At 43.0% G+C, this 24,991-nt stretch overlaps 1 protein-coding gene across 4 annotated transcripts; it reads right to left on the minus strand.

Annotated features, from left to right (window-relative positions):
- On the minus strand, positions 1-24,991 carry LOC113938216 (STAM binding protein). 4 transcript variants are annotated; one of them, XM_027623510.2, is made up of 10 exons: positions 24,380-24,568; positions 22,777-22,994; positions 13,086-13,161; positions 12,703-12,798; positions 11,026-11,392; positions 9,024-9,148; positions 8,010-8,147; positions 2,989-3,101; positions 2,284-2,383; positions 1-936 (listed from the first exon to the last, which is right to left on the minus strand). In XM_027623510.2, the coding sequence occupies exons 2-10, from the start codon at positions 22,977-22,979 to the stop codon at positions 880-882; spliced, it is 1,275 nt and encodes a 424-aa protein (XP_027479311.1). In that variant the 5' UTR covers positions 22,980-22,994; positions 24,380-24,568; the 3' UTR covers positions 1-879. The 4 variants fall into 4 exon arrangements, with proteins under 4 accessions (XP_027479311.1, XP_027479312.1, XP_027479308.1 ...); XM_027623511.2 differs by lacking the exon at positions 24,380-24,568 and adding an exon at positions 23,662-24,183; XM_027623507.2 differs by lacking the exon at positions 24,380-24,568 and adding an exon at positions 24,879-24,991 and having other exon boundaries at positions 2-936.

Below are 24,991 nucleotides of genomic sequence, written 5' to 3' on the forward strand. Positions count from 1 at the left end.
TCATTAGCTGAAAGCTTTTAGGGCATAAGGAGGAAGTGAATGGGATGACCCACTTGAGACAACACCAAAAGAACAGAGAACTTCACAGCCCTGGAAGATGGCAACAAGCAGACAAATGACACTGAGCAGTTAACAGTGAACTGGGACACACCTTCAATGTCAGCCCAGCTCAAATTCCATTTTCCCTCACCTTTCCCCAAACAACCAGACCTTTTAGTTAGCCTGTTTCCACAATACTTGATCAAACAGATCACTCTAGAGCATACACACACAAAATATGTTAATTGTTATTTTATTGTAGAGGAAAAAAATATTCTGAAATACTTGTTAAATAACAATACTTCCTGACAAAATCATTCTTTAGGGTTTTCGGGCCTCACCATCTGGTCAGACACAGTGAGCTATCCCTCACCCTTGTAATAAGCTTCATTAATATTGTCATAAACCACAGGAAAACCCAAAGATTTTCTAAATGGCTTCCAAATTTCTGCATAGATGCCCTTAATAATTCCAGAGGTAAACAATAAACAAATTGGTGGAGAAATTAGAAGGAGAGTTTAGAGGAAAAAAAATGTTAACAACTGGTGAATCTAGAACAAAGGGTATAGATTAAGTGTTTATTATACCATTCTTTCAAGTTATAATTGCAGACAGACTGAAAAGTTGTCTAGCATGATCATGCTATTTTCCACACTTGCCTAAAAAATACAGCTAATTATTCCTTTTTAAACCAGAAATATAAAATCAGTTCCCCCCCAGGTGATACTCACTTTCAATTCTGTCTAAAAAAGCTTCCAGAGCTTTCGCAAAGTTTAAATTAAGGGGCTACAGTACACTGATATGGTTTTATAGTTCTTGGGAAGTGTTCGAGTCAAATTCTCATCGAAGGTCTGTGATGGTCACTGCTCTGTCCACAACGGTCACATGGCTGCAGCTCTACAACAGGGAAAAAGAAAGAAAGGGAAAGTCCTGGAAAATTCTAAGAAGTCACTTTTTAAACCTTATTTAACATGCTTATTTTGGCTAGTGGTTTCTAGTTTGGAAGCCAGACTGCTACTTACATGGCAGTTACGGTGAGGGGCCTGGGAATCAGTGACTCCCCATTCCCTACCTGTAGTCTCAATCAATGTGGGCCCACATAGCTTCATTTACTTTTCAGTTGGATATATATCCTAGAGTCAGTCACGAAATTTACATTTATTTGAAAGAATTGCTGGATTCATTAGTTTTTTGGGAGAGTTCACTGTGTCAACCAGCTAATACAGTGCACCCACTGTCACTTGGGGAATGCTCAGTTTTGGCATGCAAAAGGGGCCTTTATAACTGAAAAACTGAAAACACGGGCACTCTTTTGCAGCCTCTATTTCAACATCCTGGTACCTAGACATTTATTACATTCCAAGGCAGACTGACCTTTTTTTGAACAGATCTGTCAGGAAGTTCTTTCTCAAACTCAGCTGAAAACTGTCATTCCATGAGGACTTAGTTTTAGTTCTGGGAGTCCTATGAAATGCACTCGATACGTTTTCATACAATAATTCCTCTAACACCTAAAGTCGGTTTTCAGATCCTCCCTGAGGTTTCTCCTCTAAACATCCCCAGTTCCTTTCATGTGACAAGGTTCTGAGTCCCTTTTCTATACTGGTCACTTTTTGGTGAACCCAAAATAACACTCCATGGCCAGCATGGAGTGAAAAAATCTACTAGATCTGAGGGGTAAATTGAAACATACTGATTTTATCAGCAACAAACTTTTTATTCATGGAATACAACTTAGGAAAAAAAAACTTCCTAAGACAGTCATAAAAATAAATCCTTATTATTTAAGTAGAATTTCAGAATCAAATATACCTTATCAAACTTAAGTGGCTTTTTTCCTTTGAATTCAAATCTCTTATTGAAGTACAGGCTTAGCAACTGGTGTTGATGAAGGAAAAATACCAACATTTAATAAGCCAGGTACTTTCTGTATATTCCTTCAATTAAGCCTCTCATTAACGCTATAAAGTAGGTATTATCATCATCATCCCCCTTTCCAGATGAGTAGGCTGAGGCCCAGGAAGATTAAGTCTAATCCAAGATAGTCCTTAAATGGCAGAGCTACGACTCAAATCCATTCCTATCCCACACTGCTTCCCACGTATGTCCTTTTTAGGAAGATTTGCAAAGGTAAGTGACAAGGCTGATCCTCTATGTGGGTCAGAAAGGACAATGTACCTCATCAGCTCAGACTGTCTTCCCTGCTTGAAGCAGAGCCCCAGTTTCTTCTATCTAGATACATACACAGAAGAGAGGTGGATCCTTGCTGTGTGGATGAAATCCTTTCTGGCGACAGGAAGAAATCTCCTCTAGTCCGTGGTCAGTTAGTTTAAAGAATCCAGTTCTGCAATAAGAAAAAGCAAGACCAGAACCAAGCAAAGGTGTTTCCCTAGTCCCAAACACACATGCATGCATATGCGCGTGCGCTTACACACACATACACACACACACACACACACACACACACACACACATGGAGTTCATTTTGAGACAGCTTCAAAAGTATGCTGGCACATGGGTCTCTTCTCTGATGAATGAATCAGAGTTAGAGAATGACTCATCACTGCCACCACACTAGCTGTGCTGGGAGAATTCATAGTAAATAACAGGACTTAGAATGAAAAAGAAGTTAGCTGAGATAATCTGACTTTGAAATTCTTTAATCTGACATCAGTCTTAAAATTCCTATTGCTTCAAGTCAAAGACTTCAAATTTCCTATGTCCTTTTCTTAGAAAAGCATCGAAATTGTTGCTCCGATTATCTTTGTTAAACAAGCATAGTAGGTGTATCAGGATATGGTGCTTAAAAGGTAACCTTTTAAAACAGCCAATGAATACCACAATCTACATGTTCTACCGAGAACAAGGTCTTCCAAACAGAGACCTTTTCCTCAGAGGCTTTTCCCCATTAGCCCCGTGTACTGGCCCGAACCGCATCTATGGACTTACTCCTGGAACTTGGGGGAGCAAACAATGGCTATTGACTCCGGCAACATCATCTGGTAGGAGCAATGAGTGTGTAGGTCAACGCTGGAGAGGAACGCAGTCTGTGTGGGATGAGTCTGAGAAGAGGAAAACACGTCTGAGATCCCCCTCAGGGAGACAGCCAAGCCTGGCCCATGAAGGAAACAGAGCCAAAGAGTTCTCAACAGCTGGCCACAATCCTCTTCTCCAGCACAAAGCCATTGGCAGTCACGACGGGGTACGCCTGAAGGTCATTACTTTTGAGCACTGTAAACAAGTATAGCTTAACAGGAGTATTTGAAGAAATGATAATTTCTAATTGACCATCAAGATTTTCTTGGCCCCTCACAAGCTCTCTTTCTGCAATGGAGAGTCATCCATTCTGCAACAGACAGTAGATGCTGTCCAATACTTCAACATGGTGGAAGTCAAGGACTTAAACCACAGTTGGGTGAATGATTCTTCTTCCTGAGAGGTGTTAAAAGGTCAAGCATGAGGGGCACCTGGGTGGCTCAGTCGTTAAGCATCTACCTTCGGCTCAGGTCATGATCCCAGGGTCCTGGGATCCAGCCCCACATCGGGCTCCCTGCTCCGCGGGAAGCCTGCTTCTCCCTCTCCCACTCCCCCTGTTTGTGTTCACTCTCTTGCTGTGTCTCTCTCTGTCAAATAAATACATAAAATCTTAAAAAAAAAAAGTCAAGCATGAGTGTGCAGCTCTATAGGCAAAAATGGCAAACGTTGTCCTATGGCTAAAGCATACCATCCAAGGATGTAAGAAGCAGGGGGGCACAGTGGTAGTTAAATCACACAAAAGACCCTATCTTGTTTGGGGAAAGGACCAAGATAGTGAAATCTGAGGGTAATCCGTTACAGTACCATCGAAATGTGCATTCAATTTATCTCATTTGTTTTCAATCATTTAATGTTTTTGTTTTCAATCATTTAATGTTTTATTGAGCACACCACTGTTTGTACACAAATGAAGAGTCGCATAATGCCTTATGTTCATCTTAGAGGAGTGTTAAGTACCGATAACAAGAATGGAAAAAGCCCCAGTAGGACTCAAAAAGACTACCAGCCTTCACCGACCAAAAGGCCAGAACATAAATAAGTGTACTTGATCAGCGTTCTCAAACCTGCTGTGTACAAAATGAAGCTCCCGGGAAGCCTATCAAAAGCATTGGCTCCTGGGCCCCACCCCTAGAAATATCCATCCTGAGACACTTTTTTTTTTTAAAAGCTCAGACAGGGGCACCTGGGTGGCTCAATCAGTTAAGCATCCGACTCTTGATTTCGGCTCAGGTCATGATCTCAGGGTTGTGAGATCAAGCCCCACACTGGGCTCCATGCTGGGCGTGGAACCTGCTTGGGATTCTTTCTCTCCTTCTGCCCCTCTCTCCACCAATAATAATAATAATATTAGAAATAAAGTTGATTCAATGGTTCTTTTATATGCAGCCTCATCTGAGAAGCACCCCTCCATAGAAAGCTGTGGCCAGCTCACGGTGGAAGAGGTCTGCAGGCCAGGAACATGTTAGCTGAGTGCTGACAGCAAATGCACACACAGGTCCTCACAGGACAAGTACAAATTTGGTGACCACAAGGGAAAAATAGTGTCTACCTAATTATGGGATCCTACAGGACAAACGGCCTGTGCCAACACCTTTCATCCCACAGTTAAAACAAGGAATTTTAACTGGGAACAAACGAGGCCTACACAAGCTGATCTAGGCCTCTGATTTAAAGGTGGCTTAGCTAGAAAGACAACACAGAGACACACAGCAGATGCTCAATAAATAATTGTTAAACGAAATCAAAAAACCTTGTCTTGAGCCTCTATTCCCTTCTATTGTGCTTTCTCTTTCTCCTTCCCTTCACAATTGAATTTCTTGAAAAAACAGTTGTGTCTGTCTTGCTGGAGACAGAGGAAGGCATTTTTATGAAGAGAAAACAATAAACCAAAGGAGCAGAAGTGAACAAGGAGACTGAATGCTGGGGGCAGCCTCGGCGCCTGGATGGGAGCGGACCAGCCACGGGACAGCAATGAGGGCTACCGCAGGGCTGAGGCAAAGCTCAAGGATGGCCTCGAATACTGGGCTGGAGGGTCACCCGGTAGCTGGTGAGCAATACATGACCATATAAACTTTTGGACCAGGGAACCTGACTTATAGCTGGCAAAGTACAGAAGGAAGAACTGTTCTGCATAATCCTCTTGCCAAGTTTAGGATCTGAGCAAACCTCTGCTTTTTTCTGTTTTTAATCCCCAGTTAGGAAGGAATGGTACAGCAGTATCACAGGGGGAAAAAAGCTGAAATACCATCAACTTCAGCTCTAAATTTGTTCCCAGCTGGACCTCACAGTTTTAGAAATCCTTTTATTCATTTGGGGCTGAGTTCTACCTGCAGTCTAAACAGTAATTCCCCAAACATTACCCCATCCCTTCCAGTTCCTAAAACCACCTGTCTCCCCTCTGGCCAGGCAGTGCATCGAGATGGCAACCCTGTTGAATCAAATGAATTTCAACAACCCCTCCACACAGAACCTCCAAAATCTCTCTGTATCTTTCTGAATTCTTCCTTCGATTCTGTCTCAGAAGGATGAGTGTTTTCTACCACATATGAAGATGAGCCCCCTTTTTGTACTTTTGACTGAATACTTTCCTACCTCAGGGATATACATGTAGGTAGTAAAACTGTAAAGAAAGCAAAGGATTTCCAGAAAAGCCAGGAAAGAGAGAGATTACCTCTATCAGAGGGGAAGTGTGACAGGGCAAGACCATCAGGGTGGGAGCACACCTCTCACAATGTTCTCGTTCTTCACATGGGTCATGCATGCACACAGATGTTTGCTTCATGATTCACTGAAGTGTACATTTACCTTTATGTCCTTTCTTATGTGATATATTTCCAATATAAAGGTTTCAGAAAAGCCAAAATCGAAACAAAACACGTGTTCAAACCTTTCATGCTAAGCCATAAATCAAGCAAATACTCTCTCAACCAGGCTACTCCTTAAATCACCGTCCCATTTTTTTTTTCCCTTTCCCCATGAACTAAACTCTTCCAAAAATAGTGTACATTTCACCATCAGCATAACCTCAATCCCCATTAGTTCTTCAATCCCTACAGTGTTCCTCCTCTGGCTTCTGTGCCGTAACGCTGCCCTCCCCCTGCTCTTCCACCTCTTTGCTTCATGACCAACTATTCCCTATGCTTCCCTGGGCAGCCTGCCCCCAACTACTGGTGAATCTCTTCTTGCTCTCCATTCTCCTCCAGTCCCAAGGCCCCCCAGGTCAGCTCTATCCAGAGGTCTCCCAAATCCCTTTCCCACCCTGACCTTGCTCCCAAGTCCCAGCCACGTTTCCAACTTCCTGATAACTACCTCCACCACCAGAATGCTCATACATACTTTAAATTCAACATGCTCAAAACTGAACCCACAATTTACCCCACTTTTAAAGGAGGTTATCCTCCTGAAGCCCCTGTTTCTGCTTATGGGATGATCACTGCCACCCCCATGAGTCAGGCCTGCTCTCTAAGTCACCAGTGGCTTTTACTCATGTTCCTCTTACTCATTCCCCACATCCTCTGAAATCCTACACTCATCTCCTTCCCAAATGCAATGTCATCACCCTAGCTCTCATCAGTAGATTCTATCACCACCCTAACTTCTTATATGATCTCCCTGCCTCAACCTACTTTAAAACTGCCTTTATTTTAGATATTCTAAGAATGGCTTTGATCATATCAATCTCTATTCAAAAACCTTTAAAAGCTCTCCACTTACTAAAAAGCAGAACTATTTTGCCTATCCACCCAAGACCCCCCCAGAACATTGCTCCAATATCTCACGTTAAAGCTTATCGACAACGGTTTCCTGATATGAACCATAAACCCCAACAAACCAGACCTCTCAATGTCTCAGGAACACAGTCTGCTTATTCCAATGCTGCCCCCTGCATATGGAATTCTCCCTTAGCCTATCTTGTCAAAATTCTAGTAAATCAAGCCAGGTGCAATCCTTCCCTCCTCTGAATTCCATAGTGCTGTTCGCACCTCTGGAGGCACTTGGCACATTCTGCCTCATGTGAAGAGTGATTACTTGTCCCTTTGTCTAATCTCCCTTATGAGACTAAAACCATATCTTACTCAAATTTGTATCCTCTAGCAGATCAGAAACAAGTTTTCTACCTCCCACATACTATATAACAGGGGGTACCCAATAGACGGCAAATATTTAGGTCATGGAATGCAGACAGGAGAGGCACATGGGACTGCCTCCTGGGTAAGTATTTCCCGAGTCTAACATACAAGTATGTTTAATCTCCCCAAATCCAGAAATGAGTGGACTCGTCTGTATGTAAGCCTCTCATACAACACGAAAAGTAGCTTTGTCTGTGGAGTGAGGGGTCGAAAAGGAATAGAAAGAAAAAAATGTAGAAATGATCTTTAGAGATGGAATTACATTTTACCTAAATATCACCAGAAGGTTACGCACAATAAGTAAACACTTGAAAATTCGCCAGATTGGTGACCCAACTGGTTTACATAAAGGTGTATGCTGCTTTAACAAAGACCAAATGCAAGCATCTGAATTAACTTCCTTGGCTCATTAAAACATTTTGATTTATATACCTTTCAGGAATATCATTTGTATGAAGTAGGCAGAGCCTGTACAGTCAATATCCACATATACTCTAGGCCAGCATCCTATCACCATTCACACTCACAGGGAAAGTGGGACTTCAGGGAAATAAGTTCATTTTGATTAAAATGTTTTTTAAAATTAAAAAAATTAAAAAGCCCTAAGTAGTTCCCAGAAATCAATACCAGAGTAGAAGCAGTCGAGTATGCTAGGGAAGTCGGGTGTGTATCCGACAGAGGGAAAAACAATCACCTAAATAATCGGGATATAGTTCACTTTGCCCGAAGAAAGAAATAAGCAGTGTGTTTATAACATGGGGAGAGAGGAGGAGCCTGGCCCTCGGGGAGCTCGGGATTGCTTACATGGATCCAGCCCAGTGTGATGAGACCCTGCTGATCCTGTATGAGGAAGAGCTCTTCTTCGTTTTCGGTGTGGCAATAATCAGACCCAGCACTTTGCTTGGGGATGAGAACATGGGTAATGGTAAACTCATTCCTCATCTGTCAAAGGAGAAAACAGAACAGCTTGTCACCACTGCCTGGCACTTGCGCAACCCCACTCCGTCACAGCAGTGGTAAGGTAAACATCTATACAACAAAGGCCCCTCCCTTGCCAGCACGAGGACTTGTGCCCCGAATCCCTCACTCAGTGCTTCACAACCTCGGCTGCTCATGCACACTCAGGGAGCGCTCTGCAAAGCCACTGGCACCCACAGCCCTGTGGGAATTTCATTTCCAGCTGCAGCCAAACCAAGAAGCTCTGGGATAGTACCATTTCTCTTCCTTTGCTCAAGTCTAAGGTAGTTTCCCTCTTACTGCTTCTATTAGCCCTTCTCATTCTCTAAGGCTCAGTTTCAGTCTATTACATTTCACTCATTTCTGCCTTTAGCAGTTAGCAATGGGTTCTTCAAGTACCTCTATTCAATGACCTTTCCTTCCTCTGAATTCCTAGCGCTCGACCGCATATATCATTCAGCGTGTTATTTATCTTTGGGGGTATATTTCGCATCTCTCCAAAATGCTTGGGTATGTTTTGTGGACACATGCTACGTGCCTTACATATTGTACATTCCCAGGCCTACCATAAAGCAGGTACTCAAAAACTGACATACAGGTAATGCTGGCTCTTCCTACCAAGTTTACAATTACTTATTTCTTACTACTAGCATGAAAATAATCCGTTCAATTCAAGGGACTGTGAAAATCAACAAAATGCAAGGTCACCAAACTCAAAGTAACTTTGCATTATGCTATCCCTGGTTCCCTCTGCAGAGGGATCGTCGCCAACAGTAACTGACCCTGGATATCTTCTCTGAGAGTCACAGGAATCCAAGGGAGAAGGAACAGTCTCAGCTAAGGAAAGCGTTTGTTTTTTACCAGTTTTCCACAGAGAATTCCACATGTCTCTACTCCTCGGGCTGTGTTGGCACTGGCTAGCTGGAGAAACTGCGGGCACAGCCTCTCGGGCACCGCCACATGGCGCAGTCCATCGATTGTAGGAGCTGTCGTGGAGAAAGGAGAGAAGTCTGAGACCACGGGGAGAGCCTTCCCAAGCAGACCCCAGAGCTGGCAGCCCTCGGAGAGCAATGCCAAGTCCCTGGGGTTCCCAAACTAGGGACAGTGAGTGGGGAATCTCATCCTAATGGATGAGAAGGAGGAGGGCTGCGGCCAGAGCCACTGCAAGTACATTACTTTAAGAAAAGAGGCTTTAACCATTCAAGTTAAGACAGGGGTAAACTACTACTTAAAACAAGTTCCTGAGCTATTCGGGAATTCTCTATCACAATCTCGGATAAGAATCCGAGATAATTGGAGAGTAGGACTTTCAAAGAAATACACCAGATATATTCTAGGTAACGGAAAATACTTTGGGTAACTCATTCTGAATTTAGTCATTTAGAAGAACATTAAAATGCCAAAACAAAACAAAACAAAACAAAAACCCCACATTCTGGTCCTCAAAAGAGGCATGAATGCACAGAACAGCTAATAAGCCTGGTTCAGAATGCCAAGAATGGGCCCAGTTGCTGGACACCAGGGAGAAGCCCTGTAAGAGAGACCACAGGCTCAAGTTAGGGGGTGTCTTTCGTGGTCACATTTTCATAAAAAAAAAATGGAAAAGGATGTTCTGTTTCTGCACATTTAACAGCAAGCTCTGTATTGCTGGGGAGGTAACAGACTGGGGAGCAGGCAGTCACATGGCGGTCTAATGGCGGTATCTGAGGATTCTGAAGGAAGGCTCAGCACAGTCTTTCTTTGCAATCCACAACCACTCCCCGAGTGCACACCAGTGTGCACACCGTGCTCAAATAACAGGAAACACAAATATGAGTAAGACTCAAGCCCCAAACAGGAAAAAGTTAAAATCTAGTTATTCGTAAATGACTACACTATCAGGGAAATGATCTCAACTGCATTACAGATACTAAGGGCTCTGGGAGTCTTAGGGAGAACAGCATCAATCTAAATGAAAGGAAAGGGATCTGGCAAAACTTTAAGAAAAGCAGGGGAAGGCAGAGATAGAGAAAAGAGGTTTTAGGTTCAGGGCAAATGTTAACAAACCTCCTGGATAGGATAATCCGGGGGCTGCTCTGGGAACGTGACAGCCCAATCTGACCGGAACACAGAATATGGATGAAGGAAGAGCAGTGGGAGACAAGCCTGCCAAGTCCATGGGGAGATATCCTAAAGGCCAGGCTTCAGAGTCTGGCACCCCCTACCCACTCTTACGTTGTCCTTGTAGGTGGATCTTTTGCAAAGCTGACTTCCTTAAATGCTACCTGAAAGCCAGTTCCTTCCCAAAATGATCTATTCTACTAATCGAGGTATATGCATCACTTTGCTGCTACTGTTACTGTCTCATAGCCTATCAGTGGTGAGAGGAGGAAAGACTGCCAATAGTTTTTATGGCTAGCCTGAATCATCACCGACTGCATACAGTATTTACCTTGACCAAGTTCCTTAAGGATTGGGAACATTTTCAAGGCAAGCGCAACTCAGTAGCCCGTTTTCAGTTAAAAGTCAACTGGTGAATTGTAAAATGGTACTATGAATTTCAGATGGGCCAACAGTGGGCTCTAGTTCACTGAACATTTCGAATCTCTGTATAATCCTTAAAAGTTGACAGTCTGACTTTCAAGGATATTATGAGCTCTTCAGAAAAGCGACCTGTGCCAGGTAAATTATATGGCTAAGCAACGGCCACTTTCACACGATAGCCAGTATGACAGGACCCAGCATAACAATACTGACCAAAGGGGCTTCTGTGACCAGGGTCTAATGAGTGGGACCATGGAGGTGATCTTGGGCTGAAGCCCCCAGAATGACACTCTGCTTGGCTGGCACCGAGACAGAAGAGGACAGGAGCAAGCAGACTCACTACTTTCTGAATTGCTCAATGCTCCAGGTTTCAAGGACCTGTCCACTACGGGCGGCTTGGCAGGCCTCACGGCCGTATTACAATCCAGAGACTGCGCAGATGCCACGGGGGCTGGGGGGAACGCGTCTGGGGAGGGCTTCTCCAAGTCTGGCACCAGGGGGCCACCGAGGCCAGGGTCCACCTTCCCAAACTTCTGCACGATTTTCCGTCGCTCCTTTTCCAGCTCCTGGTTCCGGATCATCTCCTCAAAGGCATGGAACTGTTCTTGCTCCAGCTGCTGCTGCTTCTGCTGGGCCACCCTCTGCCGCTCCTTCTCCAGCTCCTGCTGGATGGCCACGCTCCGGGCCAGCTCTTCTGCTTCCCTCTTCTACAAAGAAAGAAGAGGAGTCAGGCTTACACATGACACTTGGGCTACTTCCCACCTCCGGAGGACAAGGCTCTGCAGCTGAGTGACTGCTCAGGCCCCATTTCCCGACACGGCCCTCACGCTTCCCTCACCGCCTATGTCTAGCCGGCCACTGCAGCCTGACTCTGCGGGGACAGTGAAGGTCCCAATCCCCTCACCACCCTTCCCTGATGGCTCTTACTAATGCATTTTCGTCTTTACCGAAATCTTGATGCAACTTACCGTCTGCACCTCACAATCTGTACCCTACACAGTTTTACTCTCTAACTGCGCTGTGCATACATTCTTTATCCCAGGTAAGGCTGCAAGATAGGACCAAATCCAAATTTGACCCTGCTGTATTGGGCATCTTTACTGAATTTTAACCCAAAAGGAAGCCTCCAAAATTGTCCTGGTCATTAGTTCAAAACACAGTGACATTTTAAACTAACAAGAAATATCAAGCAATCATCTCCTTCAATAAGGTTTTCACTCACTCAGTCCCTTAGAAATGGACACCTCATAGCTGTTTACCTCTCTGCGGATTTTCAGCATCAGAGTTCAGAACGGCGCTCAACAGAGCACTACAAAATAATGTGGGAGGGTCCGCAACCTGCAGTGAGTATTCACATCTGACACAGACCACAGACATGCCTTGGGAGTTTCTCCACGTGCTTTAACTAACTCTCCCTGACAAGAACCATTTGAAAACAGATTGAAGAGCAATCAGTTATTATAAACAGGTATAACCAAATGTGAGTCAACACCCCAAAATCAGCTGACCTAAAAACTTATGTTTTAGTGACAATTTTCACTGTTCTTAGGTTCTCACTCTAGAGATAGCAAACAAGATTTTCTGTCCCTCAAGTCACCTTGTAAGACAAGTAGGCTAAATCTGTGTTAGAATCCTCAGCCTAGGGGCACCTGGGTGGCTCAGTCGTTGGGCGTCTGCCTTCGGCTCAGGTCATGATCCCCAGGGTCCTAGGATCGAGCCCCGCATCGGGCTCCCTGCTCCACGGGAAGCCTGCTTCTCCCTCTCCCACTCCCCCTGCTTGTGTTCCCTCTCTCGCTGTGTCTCTCTCTGTCAAATAAAGAAATAAAATCTTAAAAAAAAAAAAGAATCCTCAGCCTAAACACTTGTGTTCTACTCTTTTGAGTTTCTGGCCTTTGCTGAAAAAAGTAAAATATGACACTAAAATCACAGGATCTGCTAAAATACTGTATTGCAATACCAGGGCGTAGCCTAAGAAACCAAAATAATTTTTCTTTCTTTTCTGCTGTTATATACTTACCTTTTCTTCATTATATTCTATATATTCTTTGGTATATCGTTTTAATAGCTCTTCCTTCAGCTCTTCTGCTTTGGGAAATGCAATCTCCTTTAACTTCTGAGACACAAAAGTAGAAAACCGAGAATTAGAACAATTTCCAGCTAATTAAGTAGAGAAGTAAAAAAGACTTAAGTCAACTTGGCAATGGCAACAATGTTTCTAAAAACAATGTAAAATACCCCCTACTGTACCATACCTGCTACTTCATAACTGATCTGGTGAAATGGCCTTATCTCCCGGTGCAGGATTTGAAGCTCAGATGCGGACACCACTACTTTTACCTTGAAGTTAGTCTGTGCTGCTTTGAAGCTTTTAGATGGGCAACAGTGAAAGTGAAGACCCACCTTTACTGTGTCTTTCTTTTCAGGAATGACAGCCGATTTGTAATCTCGATGCTTTGGGAGTTTCTCAATAAAGAGCCTAAAAGAATGGATCAGAGTCATTATCATGCAAAGACAATGTCCAAATGTCCAACAGACTCTGAAGAAAAGCAACTACCTTGCCCTGCAGCCACCACAAGACAGGTTTCCAGACATGCAGGGGAGGGGTCACACACACCCAGTGACCATGTTCCCCACCCACCTCTAACCGTATGTTTCCCTCCCCGCCCAAATCTGGTGTGCAGGAAGTACTAGACTCCCACAACTAAAAAGATGAGGGGGGAAAAAAAGCAAACCTACCCTGTGCCCAAAAATATTCCTCCAAAGTGATTCTTTTCTTGTTATGACCGTGACAGGCTTCCAAAGGAAAGGGCCTCAGTCACAAATTCTTATTCAAATAACGGTTTGGGAACCAAGGGCAGGAGGCTGAGAAAACCCATGTTCCAGGACTACTCTAGCCCTGTGACCTTAACTTTGGCTTCTCTTTCTTTGGGATTCATGTGCCTTCAAAGCAGATTACTCCTTGCATCATACTAAACACTGAGATGCTTAGACAGTATATGTGTTGTATGTGTGTGTTACATGTGTGATGTGCATTATGGTCCTGATGAAAAGTTCTTAGAGAAACTAAGTGCTAGATTTTCTCTTTCAGTTTCATCTGTGGCTGTAAAGCTCAGTGGGAAAAATAAACTGAATCAATTCACAGATCTCTTAACGTTTATGATGTCTACTTGGGAACAGTGAAAACAAACAGAAGTTCAGTAACTTGTCACAGCCCAAAGTGGCAGATTCAGCACGCCAGTTCCAGAGTCTACTCTTCTCACCACTGTATCATTCTGCCTCTACATGGCTCCTGGAATGCCCCCAGACTGTTGGAAGGGTACCAAACAAAGATGTCTTTCAATAGAATTAAGTTGTAATAAATACAAGCTGAGACCCAAAACAAATCAACTGAGGGGAGCTTACCCACAGCTCTACAATACCATACCATAACTGGGACTAACTGACTCTTTTCCACTTTCTGCCCATGGGTAGGAGTAAACGGAGGAGGAAGCCTCAGTAAGGGGAAAGAAGCCGACCCCCACCAAAGCAAACTCTTTTTAAATGAGCCTCCTCCCTTGGTTCTATATTAGGCACATGAAATTTTCATTTCAATCCAATTTGACAAGACCCTTCAGGCAGGGATGAATTCTTAAATCAAAATGATTTTAAACCTCTTCCCTTTGGGTTCACGAAAAAAGAAAACAGTTTCCTTGAAGTCTATATTTAAAATACAGATTCATTTGTCCACCCATCAAGCCCTGGAGAAGATATTAAGATAAGTAAGACTAGTTCTTAATGTTCAAGAGACCCATAATTCAGTAACTCTCTCTTGGCTCTATAAGACCAAGGTACCTGTTCGTAACTTTAGCAGGCTGAGTGTGCTTTGTATGGAAGCCTGAATCAGCCAAGAGAGTACCATGTCACATGACCACCACACTTTATATTCACTTGTGCTCTCAACCTGAAGAACTGTGAAGTCCCTGAGGCCAGAGATTCCTGTGTCTTGTGCTTCTTTGCAAGTCCCTCTAAAGCCAGCATAGTGCCTGTATGAAGAGGCACTCAATAAATATTTGAGGAATAAAATGGTCTTAAAACCTTCAGATGAGCTGAGTAAAAAAAACCCCCAAAGTATACAAAAGTGCGTATAGTATGCCACCTGATATGTAAGAAAGGGGGACAATTCGATGTGTACATACACTTTTACCTTTCTTTTTATTTATTTATTTATTTATTTATTTTTAAAGATTTTATTTATTTGACAGAGGGACACAGCGAGAGCAGGAACACAAGCAGGGGAAGTGGGAGAGGGAGAAGCAGGCTTCCCGCGGAGTAGGGAGCCCGATGTGGGGCTCGATCCCAGGACCCTGGGAGCATGACCTGAGCCGAAGGCTGATGCTTAACGACTGAGCCACCCAGGCACCCCATACACTTTTACTTTTAAGTACACAGTAATACAGGAAACCAAGGAAAGTAGAGGGCAGGGGAAATAACAGTAGATGGGACAAGTGTGGGAGGGAAACCTCTCATCATACACTTCTTTCTATTATTTTGATTTTGAGCCATGGAATGGAATCTAGTTTTAAGTACAGGGAAAACTTCTAGATGTGTACATGAATACCTTTCTCTTGTTTCAGCAGCTGTAGTCAATATTCTGAATGGGGAACATATGGGCAGAAGGGTCTCTTGAAACCAGAACAGGCAACATAACCCACTGTCCGTACTGGAGGCAAGTACTCAGCAGTGAGGAGGCAGGCTCTGGAGCCACCCTGCCTGGACTCAAATCCTAGCTTGGCCATGACTAGCTGTGTGAACTCCAGCAAGTTACTCAGTCTCATTACCCTTCAATTTCCATATATATATTATATATATGGAGACAAACTAGTACTACCTGATAAGGTTGCTGGGACACTTAAAGAGATTTTTTCAAAAAGTGCTTAATGAGCACTGGGTGTTATGTAAGACTGATGAATCACTGACCTCTACCTCTGAAACTAATAATACATTATAGGTTAACAAATAAATAAATAAATAAATAAGAAAAAGAAAAAAAAAGTGCTGAGCACAGTGCCTAGCACATAACCATCTGCTACGACTGCTATGTATGCTATATGACTGTTTTTACTAATAAATAAAAAAGTGTGAGCAAGAACAGATGAAGATGTTAACACCAGGGCTAGAAGCGTTGTAGGCACAGAATACCCATGGCCCAGAGGTATACTGTTCTCTGGGGTTAGATCTCGTTGCAACTTAGGGTAAATGTATCAGAGCAAAGATGTATTGGGAAAAACACAAGCAAAACAATCTTTTAGGACAATGGGGATAAAAAGGGATACACAGAAAAGGAAATACAAAAGGTAAATATACGAAATGGTATTCAACTTTACTTACAATAAAAGAAATTCAAATTAAGATGAGGTACCATTTCCATATTATCAGACTGGCAAAGGCTTAAAGGTTAATTATAACCAATGTACACAGGGGTGTAGGAAATGGGTGTCCTTACACACTTTTAACAGGACTGTAATTTGGTAATACATTGTACTATCACAGGACTGTAGTTTTGCTGGGGGTGGGGAGGAGAGACAACTATTCAAATTTTAAAATCTGTATGTCCTTTAAACTCACAAGTCCACCTCTAGGAATTTATCCTACACAGTAATACAAAGACATGTGTATAAGACTATTCAATACAGCATTAGTCATAAAAATAGAGAAAACTAAATAGTTAAATGTCCATCAACAGGGGATTATTTAAAAAATTATGTTGCACCCAAATGCGAAAAACAACATAATCATTCCCTCATTCATTCAACAGATATTTACTGAGCATCTACTATGGAATCAGGTATTCTTGTAAAGGCTGGGGATTGGGCAGTGAACAACAGTCATAAATCCTACCCCATAGGATATGCGTTATAGTGGTGGGGGGAAAGAAAATAAAAGAAAAAATATAATCAGTACTAGAAGAAAGACATTCATAGGGAAGGGGAACAGGAAGTGACAGTGGAGGGAATGAGATTTTAGATCGGGCAGCTAAGGAAAGCATCGCCGAGAAGATAGCATTTAACTGAGGACGGGAAGAGAGGAAACCATGAAGAGATCTGGAACAACACTGTTCCAGGCAAAAGAAATGGCCCTGAGGAGAAGGAGATGGATCACTATGTCCTGATATGGAAGGATATGACTGTTAAGGAAGCAAGTTGTAGAACAGAATATATTGTATGATCTCATTCAGGCTTTAAGAAAAAAAAGAATAAACACATGAGCCTATGTGCTTGCACGGACATAAACATTTTCCTGTACACACAAGAAATTAACAGTGGTTATCTCTGGTGGATGTGATTCTTCTTTTCACTTTAGTATTTCCCTTGCTGGATGGTTTGAAAAAAATTGTTTTAACCATGAATATTAATTTTCTATACAAATAACTAATTCAAAGAGTCAAGCAGAAATTCTCTAACATGGATGGATGAAGGACTCTCCTCTCATTTCTTCCAATCTTGGAAATTAATCATCAAAGTGAGCATGATCACAGATCCTAGTCTATAAGCCCCAATCCCAGAGGAAAACATTTTTTTTTTAAGATTTTATTTATTTATTTGACAGAGAGACACAGCGAGAGAGGGAACACAAGCAGAGGGAGAAGCAGGCTTCCAGCAGAGCAGGGAGCCTGATGCAGGGCTCGATCCCAGGACCCTGGGATTCTGACCTGAGCCAAAGGCAGACGCTTAAAGACTGAGCCACCCAGGCGCCCCAAGGAAAACATTTTTGATACAGGTGACAGACCATTTTCAGAAAGCAGGTCTGTGTTATAGGAGGCTCACACAGCAGACAAGAATTGCCTAAGTCCTCTGTAACTCCCTTCTATGTAGCCTAGTCAATGACCATAAAAAGCTGTGAAAGAATTCACCGCCTGGATTATTGTCTGTGCTCATCATGAAAATATGTACTGATTTAATATGCTGAAGATCCTGCTATACTGGGGTCTGCAAAAGGCAAAGCATTCCTACAGGAGGGAAAACCTCTGAGAGGGAAATGTGCTTCAGATCATTAAGATGCCTGAACTGCCTCAGGAAAAGAACAAACATGCCTTTTAAAATCCGGAATTAAAGTATCCACAAAAGGTCTAGAACAATGACTTGCAATAGTGGGGGAGGCAGAGGAGTGGTGAGGTAGATGCCTGCTCCCCTCCCTCCTCTCTCCTCAGTTGTAATAATTGCCTAAGTAAGCCACTGTTACTGACAAGAATATACCAAGGAAAATGCGGTGGAAAAACAGACTGAGAATATTAAGCCAGAACTTTTTTGCAACTCCTACGGCTTGTCAGTTCACAAAATCAGAATTAGGGTCTTAAAGATACCTGCGAGAAAAAATGGAAGTAACTACATTTATTGCTTCAGGTCAAGCCAATCCAACAAAGTCCCAAATTAAATTCCAAATCTAACAAAGTAAATAAATGAGCTGCTACATCCCACCCCCTTCTCACTGAGCTCTTCTCCAGGCCCACTTCATCGTATTAAAAGGTCCCATCAGTGGGCCCCCATATGGGGACAGATTACCATACTGATCTCCCTGTGAACATGGATATTCGTGTCACTCAAAGTAACCCCAAATCACAGAACAAAATCGATTTAAGTATCTGTGTACTCTTAATCCTACCCCCTCTTGCCTATTCAAGAGTTTATTGCTACAGTTAAGCTCTCTCTTTTTGTGCTGTACCATCAGCTTCTCCTTCTCCACAGCTTCCTTTCCATCAGCAAAAAATATGCTCTAGAATCTCCCATCTCAAAATACACACCACACATTCATGCACTCCTTGTCCCCTTTCAATTACTCCCTCATTTTTCTACTTTATTTCTCTGCCCAAATTCCTCCAAAGAGTTATCTATGCCAGAGCTTGGCAAAGTACAACTAGTAGGTCAAGTCTGGCTTGCCATCTGTATCTATAAATGAAGTTTCATTGGAACACAGCCACACTCATTTGTGTGTTATCACACTACAGAGGTTGTAACAGAGATCAAATGGCCTGCAATGCCAGAAATGTTTACTATCTGGCCCTTTATAGAAAAAATTTGCCAACCCCCAGACGATACTTATGGGTCTCTGCTTTCTTATTGTCCATTCACCTTTCAGCCCGCTCCAATCTAATGTCTTCTTAGTCCTTCTAGTGAAACTGTTTACCAAGATCACCAGTGACATCACACCACCAACCTCAAAACCTCACCCCCGGCCCCCATCTGACCCATTCTGACGCATCTGGCCACTCTCCTGCAAATACTGGCCTCCTTTGGCTCCCACGACAACATTCTCGCATGGATTTCCTCCTGACTCTCAAATCTCCCTTCAAGTCTCATCTGCTGGCCCTCCCTACCTAACCAACCGGGAGGCTCTTCTCATTCTACAGTCTTATTATCAAGGTTTCTTGATCTTTGAATGTGTCATGAATCCTCCCAGCACCTGATGAAGCCTATGGACTCCTCAGAATAATTTTTTAAAGATATAATATAAAATATGAAGGATTACCAAAGAAACCAATACTCCTGAAATACAGTTTTCAAAATATAAAAACTGTACTATGTGCTTCTTTACTGATATATTGTTAATACACTACACAACAGGATCTAATTGTGGCTTTAATAACTGTACTGTAATTCAGAAGTAGAGGTAAGTGTAAATGCTATTTTGGGATATCAGCATCAATCATAATGCGATATAAAAATATCGATTTCTGTTGGTGACGACATTACAAATATTATTACTACTACTGTGCAAAATGGAAGAAAATGCTAAATTTCAGTTAGAGGTTAGTAAACAAGAAAAGTTTTTCCCAACCGAGTTCATGGAGCCTACATTCCATCAGTGAATCCCTGTGGGGTTCCTGGACCCCCACTTAAGACCTATCTGCCAGAAGATCTCAGCAGCTCTCGTGGCTTCAGAACCACCCATATGCCAAGGACTTCTGGGTTTGTATCTCCAACCCAGACCTCTCCTCAATTCAGACTGGTACGTCCAACTTCCTACTGGATATCTCACAGGCATCTTAAACTTAACACCTTAACATGTCAAAGAAACCAGGCCTGAATTCTTGAATCTCCTCCCTACTCAACCCCTTTTCTATACCATTCTCCCCATCTCAGTAAATGGGCCAGCACATCTTAAAGTTACTCAGGGCAGAAACCTGAGGTCAACCTTGACACCATCATCCTTCCCAAACTATCAGTCAGTCCCATGGACTCTACCTCCAGAATGCCCAATCCACCTACCTGCTTCTTTCCATGCTGCCACACTCCTTCATGCCATTGCCATCAGTCTCTCCCTTGAATTGCCATAAGAGTTTCCTAACTAATCTCCCTGCCTTCTCTTAACAGACCCTCCACCATTTAACACATAGTAGCCCAAATTTATATTTTCTGAATATAAGTAAAATTAAGTCATTACCTCACCTAAAACTCTGCAATGGCTTTCTAATGCTGTCAAGATAAAATGCAAACTCCTAATTGTGACCTGCATGATTCGGCCCCACTTGCCTCTCCAACCTCATTTCCTTCCCCCTCCTCACTTGCTACACTCTAAACACAATGATGTTCTTTTAATCCTCAGAACACACTAAGGTATTTCCTACTTGAGAGCTTCTGAACACACAATAACACCTGTTTTGTTTTGTTTTTTATTTTTTTTTGTAACACCTGTTTTAAACACTTTGCTCCAGGCTCTTGGAATGACCAACTTGGTGGCATCCTTCAAGTTTCAGTTTAAATTTTACCTGCTCAGACAGACCTTACTCTATTTGATACCCTTGGTTATTCTCTGTCACAGCACTCTCTTTATTGCTTGCTTTCCTAGCATTTGCCTTACTCTGTGACATTTATTTGCTTACCTGTTTATTGTCTTCTCTCATAACTAGAAAGGTACACCAAGAAGGGCAGGGGCCAGTTTACTTCCTATACATCCAGGACCTAGAGCAGTGCCAAATAGACAGCAGATGTACGCAATATATATTTGTTGAATGAATATGGTCCTTGCCCTCAAAGCACTTTCTATGAGGGGCAACAGAACCCAGAAGGTCCTCCAGAAAATACTTGATAGAGTGATTCCATGATTCTATTTAATACTCTCAACCATGATTCTTTGAAGAACTGTGCCCTGGGGGCTCATTCTGGAACTCTCCACAAGATTACTGGAAATATACCAGAATATTATTTCTACCAGCAGCAGAAGAAAGGGACAGTAGTCAAAGAAACCTCTCAGGAAAGTAAGTTTTGTGCCCACTGTGCCGAGGAATGAAAAACTCATAACAGCAAAGAGAAGCAAAAATGTAACTATAATTCTATGGAACTTTATCAACACTGAGGTCACATAACAAGGCATGATGGCATGGATGGACTGGATGATCTGAGGAAACAGGCACTACTTTTAAACTTAAAGAGACAACAGCAGTCCCTTTTCTACTGAAGGGACTCTAAAATCACAGTACGAATCCCAGGAAGTCCACTTCTAGGCTACTTTTCTTTAGAACACTGGTTTTCAACTGGGGCAATTTTGCCCCTCAGAGGCCATCGGGTAATGTCTGGAGACATTTCTGGTTGTCACAACTCAGGGAGGGGGTAAGGGGTGCTACTAGCATCTAGTGGATAGAGACCAGGGATGCTACTAAACACTCTACAAGGCACAGGACAGTACCCACAACAAAGAACTATTCTGCCCCAAATGTAAGGTTGACAAACTCTGCTGCAGAGCAGTATGTGATCAAAAACTGAATGTGATACAACTGAAATGCATTTATCATTTCTGGGAGAACATGTAGGAAACTAATAAGAGGACTGCCTCTGGGGAAGGGCACTGAGAGTTTGGGGAAAAGGGAGGGATAAGGAGACTTAGTTTTTTAAATATATATACCTTTTCATACCTTCTGAATTCTCTACCATATGTACACATTACCTATTCAAAAAATAATAAAAAATAACCAAAAAATAGTCAGTGTGGCTCAAAACTATGGTCTCAACTCTAGCTTCAATGTACAGAACATTACCAAAAAGAAAACAAACAAAAAACAAGACCTATGTTGTAGATGAACCCTGAATTAAGAGTCAGAAAATCTAGGGGTGCCTGGGTGACTCAGTTGGTTGAGCATCCGACTCTTGATCTCAGCTCAGGTCTTGATCTCAAGGTCTGGAGTTCAAGCCCCGTGTGGAGCCTACTTAAAAAAAAAAAGTTAGATCTGAGTTTTCTCACTCTAAAGTGTGGAACAAAGCATATCACTAAACCCAAAGCCTGCTTCCTCACATGTAGAATGGAAAGACAATATGACCTACTTCATGTACTTAGAACTATGAAGATCAAATGAAACAATGTCGGTGAAATACTCTGAACTATTAAGAGTCATACAAACACATTATAGTTATTATTTTTCTAAAGGTCCTGGTATTATGAAAGAACAAGGCTAGAGATTATAAATGAGACCCTTTAACATTATTCCCTTCCTAAATTACACATCATTTCATTATCATTGGGGCTTTAGAAGTTGTTCCCTGTATGATGCACTGCCATCTTCTATTTATGCTGCCTACCCTAAGATGCTAAATAACTCAAGGGAAAGGTCTTATGGTGAGCCACACAAACTGTAGGTGGTCAATACTTATTTGATGATTTGCATGATTATGATAAAGGTTAAGAAGAAAAACCTTTTTCCTGAATCACTCAATTTGTGACAAAAGAAGTAGAGGTGAGGAATTTTGGCTCTGCTAAACCTCAACAATAATCCTATGTTTAGCTTCCTTAATAAAGAGATGACAGGAAAAACATTCATCAATACAAAACGTGTAGTTTAACCATCCTCTCTCTTGCTTAACAGCTGGGCCACGTGGGCACAGGCCAAAAAGCTAGGTCTCTTACTCATGAAATCACTGAGTCATGAAAATAACACTTTCAGTACTCATGACTTTGAATGTCAAGGACAGTCAGTATGTAGGAACTGCCTGCAAAAATGATTAATGCTAATGATGTTGTAAAGTTCTCTAGTTTTAGCAATTCTGAGCAGCATAAATGAGCACAAGAGCAGAATGAGTGAGCCATCAGTCACCGGAAAAGAAAAAGGAAACTGGAGGTGTCTTACGTGATATACTTGTTATAGAGGATGAAGGCATGTTCAATGTTGCCTTCCTCAGAGTAAATGGATGCCATTCGGATAATCTCGACTCCAGAGCGGAAGTACCGTCGGGGTGGAATGTCTTCATTTATCTCCACTGCGCTACCCATCTGGGAGAGGGCCCTCACCCGGTCTTCGGGTGGAAGGCTCACATCTCCGTGGTCAGACATCAGGACCAAGAAATTCTGAGATAGAAAAAACAGGTGGCATCAGCACTATGGTCCCCATCACCCTAGCACAGCCTAGCACACAGTATGGTTTATCCCTGAACTTTTACCTTATGAAGAAATTAAGAGAGAAATACCATAGGCTGTGGCTTGTAACAAATAAGGTCTCTTTCCCACAATAAGGCTGAGACCCTCGAGTAAGCCCATTTCACAAAGATAAAAGCATTGGCTGACTCAAAAGCCCACAATACCTGTGCCATAATTAGGTGGTACAGGGAGGAAAACTATAATGGGGGTTCAGTTCTACCTTTCATATTAATCATTCCCTATCATTAGGTGGCCCTGCCCTCAGCACCATAAAAGGATGGATGGTATCTTATATTTTTTGCATTATTTCTCCTACCAGCTACCCACTTCCATTTATCCCAGTACGTGGCATAGTATACTCAATGAACTTTCTTGATGATTGTAAACCGATTTCAAGTTTGGTCATTTTTATTTAATAGTGAGAGTAAATGACATTTTTCTGTGGTGTACTTTTTCATCTCTGATCACAAGGTGAGGGGAACTGGTCTGGGAATAAATGTTCACAGTCCCAGTTCTGCTCACTAAACCACTCTTCCAGTCAATCCACAACATCATTCATCACGTCAGGGTAAAGAATTTAGATCTTAAAAAAACTTACTCAAATCTACCTTCAAAGATTAAGCACTCTTCAAATAACAAAAGGGCACAAAGGTAAGCTGAAACGCAAAAAAACAGACCAACAAAAAGCCTAAGAGTTTTCCCTCCCTGTGTTTCAAACTGCAGTAATTCTACAATCTTCCTAGATACTGTCGCTGCTAGAATCAGATTCCAACTCCCAATCGGATATCACTCTACATCATTTTTAAAAACAATCTGGGTATCTGTTACACATCGAATTACAGCACACCCTGGCCAGCATGCTCTAAAATATACAAACTAGAGTAGAATCCATTTTGGAATTCAAGCCCCATGTCAACTGGTCCCATTTTGTCTTTTTAGTCTTAAACCTTACTCCTTCCCAATAGAGATCTTTTGCTTCAGTCAGGATTCTGATCTGCTCAGAAATCCTCACATGTGTTTCATTTGTCTATCCACTGTTTTTCTGTTTTCCACTCCAAGCCCTCCCTCAGAGAGGCTTCTCTTGGCCAATTCTATCTCTAGGTCACACTTCTCCCAAGCTTCCTCTCTAAACACCCTCACGAATAGTACAAAAGCTGTGCGGACTACAAGGGATGCAGAAGCATTCCATCTCCCCCAAAGCCGTTTTAGAGCCTCAGAAAGCCGCTCAGCAAATCTAAAACTTCCCCAGGTTGCCTAATTAGTAAACTCGATCTAGCGCCCATTAAAGCTAACAGAAGCTTGTTGCGCCTCAGTACCTCTGGGGAGAGGATCTGTAGGGTCGAGAACGGAACCCCCTCCCAGGGCCAGCGAGCGGTGCCTGCTACTAGAGGGCTGAGCAAGACTCCCGAGGAGATGTGGCATCCGCAAAAAAGGGAGAAGGTGGCCTAAAGGACTGAGGAGGAACGATGAGGAGGAGGTCAAAGGAAGTTGCAGGAATGAGCGGAGGGGGTGTATTCAGTTGGAGAGGGACCTCCTGACACCTGCTTCAGGCCCCCTTCTTGAAGGCCCTCAAGCCCAAGTTGCCAACCCAGAGCAAAATTATCCAAGGTTTTCGGGTCTTTAGAGAGCAGCAGGCGGGGACGCGCTGGGCCTGGCTGGGACCGGAGCCGTCAATGGCCTCGCGCGCGGCGGGCCGGGCAAGGGGCGCGGGGGAGGACAAGACCGCAGGCCCCACACTCACGGCGGCCGATCGCCTTCAGAGTCCGACCACGCTCAGGGCCCCAGGCCCACCACATTCCCAGGACCCTTCCCCACCTGTCCCCGCGGACGACCCTCGTAGCTTCCGGAAACGTCACATCCGGTGGGCGCCCCGCCCACTCCAGCTGGTCTACCCCTTTCACTCTCAAGAACACAGGACCCGGGCTGGC

This window comes from Zalophus californianus, chromosome 8 (assembly GCF_009762305.2).
Source record: "Zalophus californianus isolate mZalCal1 chromosome 8, mZalCal1.pri.v2, whole genome shotgun sequence".
NCBI lineage: Eukaryota > Metazoa > Chordata > Mammalia > Carnivora > Otariidae > Zalophus > Zalophus californianus.

What these genes read in the sequence shown, in the direction of transcription:
- LOC113938216 (XM_027623510.2), bottom strand. Translation starts at nt 22,979, where the DNA reads ATGTCTGACCACGGAGATGTGAGCCTTCCACCCGAAGACCGGGTGAGG. An exon ending in ATTGAGCAATTCAGAAAGTA is followed by an intron (nt 9,149 to 11,025) that starts GTGAGTCTGCTT and finishes TCTCCACGACAG; the next exon opens with CTCCTACAATCGATGGACTG. An exon ending in GAATTCTCTGTGGAAAACTG is followed by an intron (nt 8,148 to 9,023) that starts GTAAAAAACAAA and finishes CTCCTTTGACAG; the next exon opens with ATGAGGAATGAGTTTACCAT.